The sequence below is a fragment of the Dermochelys coriacea genome, chromosome 15, assembly GCF_009764565.3.
Source record: "Dermochelys coriacea isolate rDerCor1 chromosome 15, rDerCor1.pri.v4, whole genome shotgun sequence".
In the NCBI taxonomy this organism is placed as follows: Eukaryota; Metazoa; Chordata; order Testudines; family Dermochelyidae; genus Dermochelys; species Dermochelys coriacea.
In genome coordinates this window covers 15,103,810-15,117,543 of record NC_050082.1, presented here as the reverse complement: position 1 = coordinate 15,117,543, position 13,734 = coordinate 15,103,810, and the positions used below count along the sequence as shown (strand labels likewise).

General features: G+C 38.4%; 1 protein-coding gene across 2 annotated transcripts in view; it reads left to right on the top strand.

Moving 5' to 3' along the window:
- Positions 1-11,940, top strand: part of LOC119843781 (protein HIRA) — a 63,358-nt gene extending 51,418 nt beyond the window's left edge. Inside the window, exons 21-25 of one of the 2 annotated variants that reach the window (XM_038373626.2) lie at positions 192-297; positions 1,859-1,981; positions 3,736-3,899; positions 6,294-6,382; positions 7,349-11,940. In XM_038373626.2, coding sequence (XP_038229554.1) covers positions 192-297; positions 1,859-1,981; positions 3,736-3,899; positions 6,294-6,382; positions 7,349-7,465 — 599 coding nt within the window. In that variant the 3' untranslated portion in view covers positions 7,466-11,940. The other variant, XM_043498468.1, reaches the window with a different exon arrangement.
- The last annotated feature ends 1,794 nt before the right edge of the window (positions 11,941-13,734 follow it).

Below are 13,734 nucleotides of genomic sequence, written 5' to 3'. Positions count from 1 at the left end.
GCTACTGACTTGCTTACGTGCGTTCAGTGAGTTACTTCACCACTTTGCCTCAGCTTCCCTGCCAGTACCTGTTTCGGTAGGGCTCTTGCAAGGATTAATTAATGGCTGTAAAACACTTTAAATGTGTAGAGTTTTAAATGTTATGTAATGATTACTTCAGAGGAAATCATGAGATCTGATTTAATCTGTAGGAAGTGATACCTCTGTCTCTCAAATTTTGCTGACTCAGCATGGTATACCAGTAATGAGCCTGTCTGATGGAAAGGCATATTGTTTTAATCCTTCTCTTTCTACATGGTAAGTTGCACATTCTTTCCTACCGTTTATAAAGTTGGTTGTGATAGCATGCCGGTTCTGATTTACTGCCCCCTTAATTCTGCACTCTGAAAACTAACCAGAGCAGAAACACACTCTGGGCTTGTCTTCCATTTTGCTCCCCACATAATAGTACATGGATGGCTGGGCCAGTCCCTTTCATGTTTTATGATTCAGTATTGTTTAAAATAAGCTTTGTAAATTAAAAGCTTAGACTGAAATTTGTTTCCTTACCGTTTTTTTTTCCCACCTGTTACATATATATTCTGATTTGTTGACATAGGATTGCTTGTAACTGCCTGGAAGTTGACATGGATTTAAAATGGTTTGGTCATTCAGATGTTCATGATTTCTGAATGTAAAAGATAATCGTCTTTGGAAAAAATTAGTCCAGAACAGCTGCCAGGAAACTTGGATGCTCTCTTATATTTAGACGGTAGTTTGTATGTTTAGATAATGGGTTCCTTCTTTAAATGAAAAACACCCCAGTGAAAATCTCATTTTTACTGCCTGGCTCTAGTCCATGTCTGTTATGGCCTTGATATTATTCACAGCTTAGGCTGACCCTGCACTTAAATGCTGCTGGCTTTTTCTCCACAACAATTAAACCAATGGAGGATGGAATCTGAATTTCCTGTCATTTTTCTGTTTGTGCCACAGCCTCAGATTTATATAAAAGAGTAGTCCCTTAGTCACCAGCTCAAATTAACCATGATTAAACAATCAAATTTACTGTAAGTATTTGTGCAATTGTGTATCTTAGTTGTCTGGTAAGCATACACATGGCATTCATTTGAGCAACCAATTCCCCAGTCTGTCAAGCCCATGTAGATGATAGCCTTAATTAGGTGTGGGAAGTGGGAGCTGTAGCTCACAACTCTCCCCTGTCAGTATGAAGGAGACATCATATCCTCAGTGTAAGGGAACTGCCAGAATGGCTGATCAGCAGTCTGAGAGCAGGGTCTGATGTGTTGAAGGGTTTGGGGTAAAGTTAGTTTCATGATGAGAAAGTAATTACCTAGGTTCCGTACAGTCTGGGTCCTACCGTGGAAGTGAATTTTTGTTTTCAATATGCGAGTTCCAAGTATGGCAACCTGTAAAATGTGCCAGTGGATTTTCTCTTATGCTTTTCAGAGCTCAAGCTAAATCCTGTTTAGGTTATGTGACTAATCCCATTGACTTCAATGGGACCATTTGTGTAAATAAAGTGAGCAGGATTTGGCCCAAAGCCTTGTACTTTGCACCAGCGTGTATCGTTAAATGTATTAATCTAAATTTGGGTTATTGCTGATTATGTACTATATGTATTGTATGATGTTTGAACCAACCTTTGTACTTTTGGATAATTTAAGCACTATACCCAGCTGTACAGACACTCTCTTTTTTTAACCTGTGTATTATATAATTTTAACATTAGCTTTAATAAAATTTTTATTGCGAAAATGCAAATAGAGTATAAAGCAGAATAGAACAGAGTCATCTGCCACCTGATGCACCATTCACTGTTTTTCTAATATGTTCTTGGTTTTTTTTTTCCCCTCAGGAATCTTGTCTCTGACAAACAGGACTCCTTAGCACAATGTGCAGACTACAGGAATAGTTTACCATCCCAAGAAGCCATGCTGTGTTCAGGACCCTTAGCCATAATACAGGGACGAACATCAAAGTATGTATTTAGGCATTTTATTTGTGTTTACTGATCAGCCAAATGGTCTCTTTCTGCTTCATATACAGTCAAGTAAATTGCCCGGTGTTAATTTCTGTTGTGTTGTCTAGTTTCAAGATGACTGAATGCTTGAATTACTTAGTTATATTCAGAAATATCAGTGGGTTGGAGGGCTAATCTGTCATTCCGATTTGTACAGAGAGTATGTTTAAACCTGACACCTTTGTAACCTTGTATCTGTTTAGCTCAGAGGATATTTGGGTAGTAAGAAGGTGGCTGCATACTATGCTTAGTAATTCTACTTTTATAGTTCTTCCTTACCTCTGGTGCAGTGTTTCTGATTTAGGTTTATAGAATATCACTTTGTTAATTTAAACTGGATTTCTTGTATTTTGCATTGTGATTTTATAACTTACTTATTGGACCATCATCCCAAAAGTGGCTTGGTCTACAAGCTTCAACTTTGTCTTATTCAATTTTCCTTAGTTGGCTTATTCTGTGGAGTCTGAGTATTTTAGGGAAGATTGGATGGTTAATTAGTCATTTGCTGCACATTTTTAACTTCAGATCATACCACCAGGGAATAGCAAGAGCCAGTGGAAGTGTCCATAGACAGCCACTGACATTCCTGGCTTCTAATTTATATACTCTCTCAAAGCCAACTTTGATTTTATTTTACTAATTTTTGTGTCCAAATGAGAGTGGCTGTAAGTAGGGTAATGGGACTTATTTTCCTTCTTTCCTTTAAAAAAAAAAAAAAGTCAGGAAAATTAGTATTTAAAAATAGAAAGAATGGAAATAACAGTTTGGATTTATTTTTTAAAAAAGAAAATATCCAGATGAAAAATTAGTTAAGGTTTGTAAAGATGTTTTAGTTACTTCAAAAAGTGACTTTATTAAAACATTGTCGTTAACTTCAAAAAAAGAATTTCCAACCTTTTACAAAGACCACTTATAAAACTAGCCTTCATTTAGTTGCCTGGCTTTCACATGCTTGTGGGTGGGGGTTCAGGAGTATTCTAAAGGATTATATAAACATACCAGAAGACAGCCCGTACCCTGAAGAGCTTATAATGTTAAAGACAAAAAACAGATGAAGGGAGGATGAAAGGGATGCAGTATACAAGCAAAGTGATCAGGATGATGATAGGAACTTACTGTGTTAGTTCCATTTTGTTCATTTGCTTATATATTTGATTTTATAATATAAATGAAACTATATAAACTGAACTTTGCTGTGGTGGAGGGGAGTGGTGCACTCTCAGGATTGAAGTGGGCAAGAGGAAGGGGTTATGGGAGTGGGGAGGAGAAAGGAGGTGGTGGAGAACCACAGTGGACAAGAGAGGGCACCTGAGAGGTTGCAGTGGTAGGAGAGAGATGGGTGACAAGGGAGAAGTAATCAATGACAATATAGTAAAATCCAGTTTCCAAGCTGAGTGAATGATGATTTCAGGAGGCTGTGGAGGCTCCTGTTGGTTACGCTCCCCATGTGAAAAGTCTGAAGGGACTGGGGGACTAATGAACCTAGTGCCCTGGTGGTTCAATCTGGGTCTGGTGCTAATGTAGACAGGTCTGAGGGTCTTTCCGTTTGTCAGGGTTACAGAAGATTTATAGGCAGTGGCCTTTGGCAGTAGAGGTCCAAACTGGGAAAGCACCAAATACCCTTGATATGTGAAAGACTAGAAGAATCGCTTCTGCACTGTGGAAATTTTTTTCTAATTGGTCTCTGACTTTGTGCCACGTTTGGTTTATAGTTCAGGAAGGCAAGCTGCAAGACTGTTCTCCATGCCTCATTTAGTACAACAAGAAACAACACTGGCTTACCTGGAGAATCAGATAGCAGCGGCACTTATGTTACAATCCAGTCATGAATACCGCCATTGGCTCCTTATCTATGCACGGTACCTAGTTAATGAAGGTGAGCTATGGTATGCAATGTTATTTCTTTGAAGATCTGATGGATTTTTCAGAACTCCTGTATTCTCATTATGTATGTGACTGTTCTCTGTGTCCTTTTGTTTGGCACCTCTGTGGTTATTAAAAAAAAAAACAAAACTTCAGCGCATTTGCTTCCGAAGGTGGTCCATAGTGGAGGCTCTTTTGCTTGTATGTTAAATATAAATAGTGTATTGTCAGGAGAAGTGCCATCTCTGGATTTAAGTATAGAAATATACATTGTTTAATAGTCAGATTATCCCCCAAGATCTATATACTGTCCCCAGTAGCAGCCGCTGCTGGATGCTGCAACACCCCCATAACGCATGTAATTTTTAATAATACACCATGAGGAAAATTTATTCCTGATTCAATTGGTGGTCACATTTTGTCCTGAAGAAGAGGAATTACTAACCCTTTGTGACTTTTATCATGACTAATATAGCTGCAGAAGTTCTACTCTTATTCATGTAAATGTCTAAACTTTAAACAAAAATTCTGCTAATCTATTTAATGTAATAGCCTGCAGCAGTGAGTTACATAGGTTAATTTTTGTTTATGCAAAGATGGGGGTGGGAAATAACTTTTCATTTTGTTCATTTCCAATTATTGAGTTTATTTCTGAGTGTCTTCTTTTTCTACATCAGTAAATAAGGATAACCAACTAGCCTTCTCTGTCCCTTTCAGATTTTACAGCTCTCTAGTATATATACTTGTCTGCTTTCCAAATTAAATGGTCCTCCTTATTTTAATCTCTCCTATGTGGGACCTTCTCCTCACCCACATAATCGTTTTACATATGGGAAAACTGTGGCAGAGTAAAGTGTCTCACCTACAGCCACACACTGAATTACTTGCAGAATCAGAATCAAATTCAGGAGTTCTTGCCTCTCAGTCCCAAATTCAATGCACTAGATTACATTTCTCTAAATAGAAAAGGAGTACTTGTGGCACCTTAGAGACTAACAAATTTATTAGAGCATAAGCTTTCGTGAGCTACAGCTCACTTCATCGGATGCATTTGGTGGAAAAAACTGTTTTTTCCACCAAATGCATCCGATGAAGTGAGCTGTAGCTCACGAAAGCTTATGCTCTAATAAATTTGTTAGTCTCTAAGGTGCCACAAGTACTCCTTTTCTTTTTGCGAATACAGACTAACACGGCTGCTACTCTGAAACCTGTGATTTCTCTAAATAAATGTGGTTCTCTCACTCCCTCCTTAACCAAGTTTAATATTTGATTCTTGATCTGTCCATAATGACACTTAGTTACTTTTCTAAAAAGTTGAAACTAATTCAGAACCTAACTGGCAAATTGAAAAATATGCACTACATTAAATCTATTCTGACCATTCAATTTTGCTATCAGTGTTTTATGCCACTGCACTTTTCACCCAGTCTTCCAGAGTAAGAAATGCTGAAAGATATAAATCGTATTGATCCTGTTTATTCCTACATAGATTCCTAATTCCTAACCAATTTTTTAACTCTATTATAAGACTTTACCTCTCATCTTGTGATTACCAAATTATCTTAAGTGCTCTTGCAAAAGGTTGTTTTTTTAAATTGGGCTTCTGCCCTTTTTGCTACTTTCTGATGTAAAGTTGGCTGATAAAATTTTTGTGTGTTTTTTAAAGGTATTTCTCTTGTTTTATTTATCTGATAAATATAAAGAATGTGAAGTCTGGTCTTTCCTAGTTTTGCTGAAGGATCTCTTAGAGAGGATCTGGAAGCATGATTATTGCAAATATTCTCACCTTAATACAGCAGGCAGGGATTTTGAGTCTTTATCAAAGACATCCGTTTTCCAAGCTGTTTTAGGTATTTGCATTAAATATATGTTGTTCAAACCCTAAATTTTAAACAGTCTTACTAAAAACGTAATTCTTCTCTCAATTACTCAACTTTCACTCTTTGACCTTTTTGTGTTGTGTCATCATTTTAACAGTTACCGTAGTCTACCAGGGCAGACAAGACATGTATAACATAAAAAGCAAGCTGACTTTTTTTGGGGGGACAGGTTGGGAAAGGAAGGGTGTCTTTCAAGTTGTATTTATAATAAAAAATGTGATAATCATACCATTGTTTTTCCTTTATAGATCACTTTTAACAGCCTTTTTGTGGAGAACTGTAGATAAAAGTTTTTGGAAGTTCTAGAATAAATCCATCAGCTTGTCTTTATTTGCTATTTTAATGTTTCAAATAATTCTTATTGGCTAGGGAGGAATAATTTGCCTTTACAGAAATCATATTGGTTTGTCCTTATGTTGTTCTTGTCTAAATACTTGAAACTCTGTCTTAAATTATATGTCATTTATATTGTGTAGTGGGTATAATTTTATGTTTATGCATGTTGTTTTATTTCTGGTAATTCTCAGGGTTTGAATATCGCCTGCGAGAATTATGCAAGGATTTACTGGGTCCAGTCCATTACTCAGCTGGAAGTCAGTGGGAATCAACAGTTGTGGTAAGTGCTGGTTTTTGTTTTTAAATAAAGTAGGGGAGACATTCCTTTTGTGTATAAACTAGACAGTTTTAATTTAAATTATTAAATGTACTTTACATTTCCTCTCATAGTTTCTTTTGGTAACATTTAAAAGAACACTGCCAAAGTTGAGAACCCAAAATTTGATCTACCCTTAAAAGTGTCATGTGTTAAGTAATTTTCAGTTTTTATTTTACAAGTTCACTGCTAGGACTTTCTTGTAATTGTTTGGGGGTTCCATGTTTTTTTGTTTTGTTTTTTAAGGGAGTTTTCACTTAAATACCGTTTCTAAAGCTATGCCAGCCTGGTGCTGATTCACAAGGAAGGAAGTAAATTGAATGAGCCAAGCCTTGTCCAGCCACTGTTTCTTAAGGAAGAAGAAATGTCTGCTTAATTTGTCTAACTTTTTAACTTTTGGGAAGGTTGATAGCTCTTTTAACCTCAAGTATACTTCAAATTGAGTAGCAAGCAAGTAATCGCCAAAGACTTTGTGGAACCCCTTCCATTCTAATACCTAATCCATCCTTTCCACTACTTAAATAGTAACTTCCTTTATTCTCTCTGGCACTGTATACAAACACTTAACAATTCCACTATCTCCACTGATGCTGTCTAAAATACCTAATAGATGGAACAGGTTGCACCTTCAGTGCTCTCCATTCGCCAGCTATGTACCTTTGAAAGGGCTGATATGCCAAAGAAACATGCCCTTCAAGGAACACTTCCAAATTCTATCACCACATGGAAGCAGCAACAAGAACATTTAATATGTACTCCCAAAGACTTAATTATTATTATTACTGTTGAAATCTAAATAACAGGAGGTGACACCAAATAAACAGCTCTCTTAAGATAAGAGAGACCATGCTAAATTTAAGTGAATCCTATATCAAATGCCTGTATTAATGATATAAAATAAATTTGAGGATTTTTGACGTTTTTGTGCAGGGTTTACGAAAGAGAGAGCTACTGAAAGAACTGCTTCCTGTCATCGGACAGAACCTCCGTTTCCAGAGGCTTTTCACAGAATATCAAGAGCAGCTAGACATCTTGAGAGACAAATAGTATTTCCCCAGATTTTCCCTGAAGGGCCTGGTCTAAGGGAAACTGCTGAACAGCATTAACCAGAGACAGAAGAGGAGAGAGCCCGGCCAGAATGGGACACTCTTGAAAGGAGCAGTACCAGAATGGCCCCACATGTTTCATGAGTGATAAGCTTTAATTTCTAAAGAAGCTCACAAAGGCATATGTGGAAATGAGTGGAGGAGCTGGACCTGTTTTCCAAGTGGAATTTGAACATCAAAGCTGTGGCCTGTGTTCCTACAGAAGGTTGTGGATCTGTACTTCAGAGGTTCCTTTTGGGTCTGGATCTCATTGTGATATCAAGGAGACTAGCTGAGAACAGTTGGGGGATTTTTTGGCTGTCCTGTGAAAAGCACAGTACTTCAGAGTACACTGAGCAGCATATTAACCCTGTTCAGGGTTTCTTGCCTGAGGATTGATTGAGGCTCAACACTATATTGAATTAGATGAATGAGCCATATAAAAAGAAATTTCATAAAATATTAAGGTATTATGCAGCCAATAGACTCAAACCTGTGAATATAATTATAAGAGGCTGTTCTAACACAAGGACTATTTTTGTACTAGAATTTGCTAACTTGTAATATGGAATTTTATTTGGCCAATAATCAGGATTTCCCTACAAGTAACCTTGTAGGAAATTTAACTCTAATTATGACAGCTATGTTGCTGAATAATTGTACCAAAATTAACCTGTCATCATCTGGTTTTTAATTTTTAACTGTTTGTAAAGAAGAGATTTTTGGGGGTGGGGGGAATCAAAGAGGGTGGCTCTTTTTGTATGTACAAAAATAAATGAACACTGAATTGGATTAAAAAAAAGATGGTCTTGCTCTGGATAGTCATGTCTTCTTGTAGCAGCATTAAACAGTAATACAGGTTGAATCATGTTAAACATGTATAGAAATCAATATTGAACTAATGTTATCTGGGTGATCTTTTCTCTCCAAGTTCCAGAGTACTACATCTTAATACTGATTTTACTGTTGTGATCTAGAACTTTGTTTTTGTAACTACTACTACTTCAGGAAGTGTCCCAATGGGTACTCTACTTGACGTGTGCATGTGCACCTTCATTCGGAAGATTTCAGTGGCAATACCTGTTCGTCTTGTGCATGCACCATATGCATCCTTGTGTCCCATACCAAGGATATATAGGCAAGATACTACCAATTCTAAGCACTTGACTAAGAAGGCAGTATGCTCTTTGTCTTCCACTGCCTCATCGGTACCTAGACCATCAGTACAACTGAAACAGTGATTCCAGCCTTCGGTACCTCACACCTCTATGGCTGGGACTCACCAGGTCACTCTGTTGGCTCACCCAATACCACAAGAGTTCAGGTTCTCAAAGGCAGTCCTGCTTATTTCCGAGCAGGCTGAGTCTCCTCTGAGTTCAAGACCTCTGGTACCACAACCAATTTTATCCCCACTATTCCACCTTTCTCCAGGACCACCTGCCTCCTCAGTACTCGACAACAACTTTCTGAAAGATGGCTGATTACTCCTCCATCCCCCCACTCCATCAGACTATGAAAGGGAGTTCTTCAGACTCCCAGATTTCTGTGCAGGGTTCTGCTGACTGCCTACCTACATTTGTTTAGCCAGAACCATGACTGTTTAAGAACATTTCCAGGCTTCTACCATAAAAGCCCGCCAAACATCCACTTGGTACTACTAACCCTGGATGCGCCCGCCATTCTCATATGGTTCTCCCCAGTGTGCATACTGGGATCCATGGGCTATTTTCCAGCAACTGTTTTCTGAAGTGCACACTGCTCATGAGGATCATCCCAGGGAGCATTTTTCAGCTCCTTCTGTTTCTCCTAAACAATCTCCAATGAGGACACATTTGAGGACCAGGAAAGGAGAGCTGTCGAGGAGGCTACTCCATATTCTAATATTTCTTCTTCTTCCCCATTTGAAGTTGTCATCCCCTTCGCCGTCTCACGATGATTTCAGATAATTTCAAGATCTGATGAAGAGGGCAGCAGACACCCTTCAGATCCCATTAGAAGAAGTGCAGGAGACACAGCACAAATGGCTTGACATCTTTGTATGCACTATTGTCAGCCCGGGTAGTCCTCCCTATAAATGAAGCACTATTAGAATCTGCCAAGTCTATCTGGCAGATTCCAGCTACTGCACTCCCTGTCAGGTAAAAGACCATTGAAAAAGTATTGTCCCAGCTAGGGGCTTGAGTTTTTATTTTCCCACCCCACACCATCTATTTTAGAGGTTAAAAAAAACCTCTTGCTCCATTTCTCTGGGTCCTCTAAAGCAGTGGTTCTCAACAAGGGGTACATGCATCCCTGGGAGTATACACAGGTCTTCTAGGGGATACATCAACTCATCTAGATATTGGCCTAGTTTTACAACAGGGTACGTAAAAAGCACTAGTGAAGTCAGTACAAACTAAAATTTCATACAGACAATGACTTGTTTATACTGCTCTATATACTATACACTGAAATGTAAGTACAATATTTATATTCCAATTGATTTATGTTATGTGGTAAAAAGGAGAAAGTAAGTAATTTTTCAGTAATAGTGTGCTGATTTTGAAAGCAAGTAGTTTTTAAGTGAGGTGAAACTAGGGGATACGCAAGACAAATCAGACTCCTGAAAGGAATAGTAGATTTGACATTCCTGGTATTTTTTTGCTTAAAAAAAATCAAGCAGGGAAAGGTGGGGAATAAAACCCTTAAGGCCTAATTTATACATGATATACGATCAAAACAGAGTAAAACCATGATTTCCCTTTTTAGGTTTCCTTTAAAAAGCAATTCTGGAACCATTTTTTGAACCACTGCTACTGTGCTTGTAAGATTGCTCACTGAGCTCTCAATATTTAATGGCCATAATTCTGGCCTGAAGAGCAGGAAGTGGGTGGCTTTCTGTAAATCGGATGTAACATTCAGGTTTTTTTCTAAAATGCTCGTTGCATTTTCCCATGGATTCACTCTCAAATACCAGCTCCAATTCTCATTCTTGATTTCTCCCTCTGCAGTTTTTGTATGTGAGGAAGGAAAGGTGTGCACTGCCCCATACTCCTTCAAATAGTTAAATTATTTTCAGATCATTTTTTAAATTTTATTTTTTGACTGCACACTTTTGGAAACTCTGAAGGCTGCTTTATGCCCAGTGGAACTGCCATTCACGGATCTGCCTGATTACTCAGGAAAATTTCCTTGCCTGGACTCATCATCACAAATTCAATGAAAAAGGTGGGTTTGCAGATTAACATCAACACAGAACAAATGTGCAGGTAACTGTATATCTGCTATAGGAAGTCACTGATGTAAGAACAACAATGTAAAAATACATTGAAATGGGAAATTTCCTTTTGTCTATTTTTGCATCTTTTGGAAATCTCTCTGATCTCTGCAGGCATTCTTTTGGAGCTTACCTTAGCAGTTGTTGCTACTGGCTGCTATTAGCCATAAGAGTAGCTTTTTGTGCAAAATTACAACTTGGACTTGTGTGGAAATCAGTAAAGAAATTAATAAATATGTCTTAATATAACTAACCTGAAAAATTAAATGGCTAATTTTCTCCTGTCTGTTAATGTGTTAATTTACCTTAAGATATGTGCCGAATGCTCATTATTGGGACTTGAGTGTAGGAATCAAGACAATAGTCTTCCAAGTGGAAAAATCTGAACAGAGTCAGTGTTGTGGCAGCATATGAAACTATTTAGAAACAGGAAATTTAAAGGCTATATATTTGTCAAAACCAAACCTGGATCTATACAGCTTTTTAATTTTGAGGTGTTTAAGATCCAGATCTTTATCCTTTGGCTTAGGTCTGTCTATGCTAAAGGTCTTACTCAGTAGTGAAGGTGAACCTCTATGTAGGACAGGTTTACTGCTGAGCCCAGCATCTGCAGCCTTTACGAATTCTTGAAACATAGTTTGAGAGACCGTCAAGTAGTTTGGGCCCAAAACTAATCAAGTTTTTATGTTTTAAGGCCTGTTTTCTGAGGTTTATCATCACGCTTAATAGCTTTTATTAATCCAATATTTGGTTGAAAAATGGGGAAAAAATACCCTACAGCTATGTAGGACTTAATGTATTTAATTCTGAGAGCTATGCTCACCCTGGCTACCAATGGGAAATAATGGAATTGGACCTGTGGGAGAAGAAAATTAGAGGAAGTAATTCAATTTTAAGAGTTCCAATAATGCAGAGTAAAAATTAAATTAACTTTTAAGAGTGCCTCTGTGTCCTTTTAATTTACTAGATCACAATTTTGTACTGTTAGTCAACCACTGATCAGGGATTATCTGAAATTTGCTGTTACTTTTGTTAAACAATCTGTAGTTTGAAAATTAAAATTTATGTACAAAAATGTCAAACATTTTAATTTTTAGATTCAAAAGATTTTTTGGGAAATCAAGAAACTGTTTTTAACCCTGAATGTAACTATAAAAGTACAATAAATGTGACAAACATGATATGAGCACTAGTAATCCATATGCTATAGAAGTAGGCAGGCAAATGACTGCAGCCAACTTGCAAAAAGTACAGATTGACTTTGTTCTGAACTAGACTATAGGAGCTGAGCTGGAAACAATGATGTTTCCTTTAAAGAAGTAGAAGTCTCCTATCTTTCAATACTACTGTAATAGAAGGAAATTTGTTACAAAGTTCTGAGCATTTCTTAATAAAATGTAATAAAACTTGTCTGAAAACAATCAAAGATCACACATTCAATTAATGGTAAAATGCGAAATTACAGAGTACAAACACTTTATTATTAAACTCAGTAACAAGTCACAGCAATTATGCAAGAATGAATTGATTAGATAGAGGAAAAACACAGAACTGGATTAAGGAGACCAGAGATCTGTTCCTGGCTCTGCAACAAACTTCCGGTGAGGCTTTAGACAGGTCACAGCCTCTGGGCCTCATTTCCTCATGGGTAAAAAGAATAATACATAGAGGATCTTCTTCACTGGTGTCCAGATAAAATAAATGTATGAATGTTTCTGAAATACCTAAAATTAGAGTAGAGCATCTCCAATGTATTTCTAAGACGATACAGGTTGGTATCTAAATGCCTATTTAATCTTGGAAGGAATGCAAAGTATTATAGTGATGTGGATTTTGGTGGGTAAATATCTTGTAAGTATGTTCAATTGTATGTTGTGAGGTGTACCTATAACCTATATGGAATACTAACATGTATAAGTTTAGGCTTTCACCACATGGTGCTTACCCAGTAATTAAATAGCTACTAAGAAAATGATGAGGAATTGTGAAACTCAGTAATATTTCATTGAAAGATGTTAAACTCCTGGCATTCAAGTCTTTCCTCATTGGTGCATATTTAGTAATTAATTGTATTGCGTTTCCTTTAGAATATGTAGATTTGGATGCAAGGAAGTAACTTGAGCACAACTAACTAGTATTTTAAATCAGTCCTATGAATGTAAAAAGAAGTATTAGAGATGATTCCTGCATCAAAAACCAGGTATAGGAAATGACACAAAATTCTTTAGAAAACATACTCTATAAGTGAATCTGACCCAACTATTGTAAGTACACACTGCAGCAGGAGGACCTAAGGCACAGCACAAACTTCAGTATGTTAGGTGGGATTTGGTGAAATATGTGTCAGCACCTTAGGCTTGCTAACTGTCTAATCACACAAATGCAAACACCTTACCTTGCCCCCCCGCCTCACCCCTTCTCCGAGGCCCCGCCCTGCTCACTCCATTCCCCCCTCCCTCCATCTCTCACTCGCTTTCACAAGGCTGAGGCAGGGGGTTGGAGTGTGGGAGGGGACTCCGGACTGAGCCTGGGGTAGGGAGTTGGGGTGCAGGATACAAGCTCTGGGAGGGAGTTTGGGTGCTGGGGATTTGGGGTGCAGGCTCCCCTTGGGTGGCTCCTGGGCAGCTGCAGGGCACCTAAGGTAAGATGGACTAGGGGGCCCAGTGGGCCACACCCGGAAGCAGCTGGCACATCCCTGCAGCTCCTGGAGAGGGGGCCAGGGGCCTCTGCATGCTGCCCCTGCCTGCAGGCACCATCCCCGCAGCTCCCGGCCAATGGGAGCTGCAGAGTCGGTGCTCAGAGTGTGGGCAGCTGCTTCCAGGAGTGGCAGGGAGGGAACCTGCCTTAGCCCCATTGCAGAGCTGGATTTTTAGCAGCCTAAAATCCCCTGGTTTGCTTCAGTAGCCTCTGGGAGATAGAGCCCGATTCTGGGAGACTCCCAGGGAAACCAGGAGGGTTGGCAACCCTAGAGCACC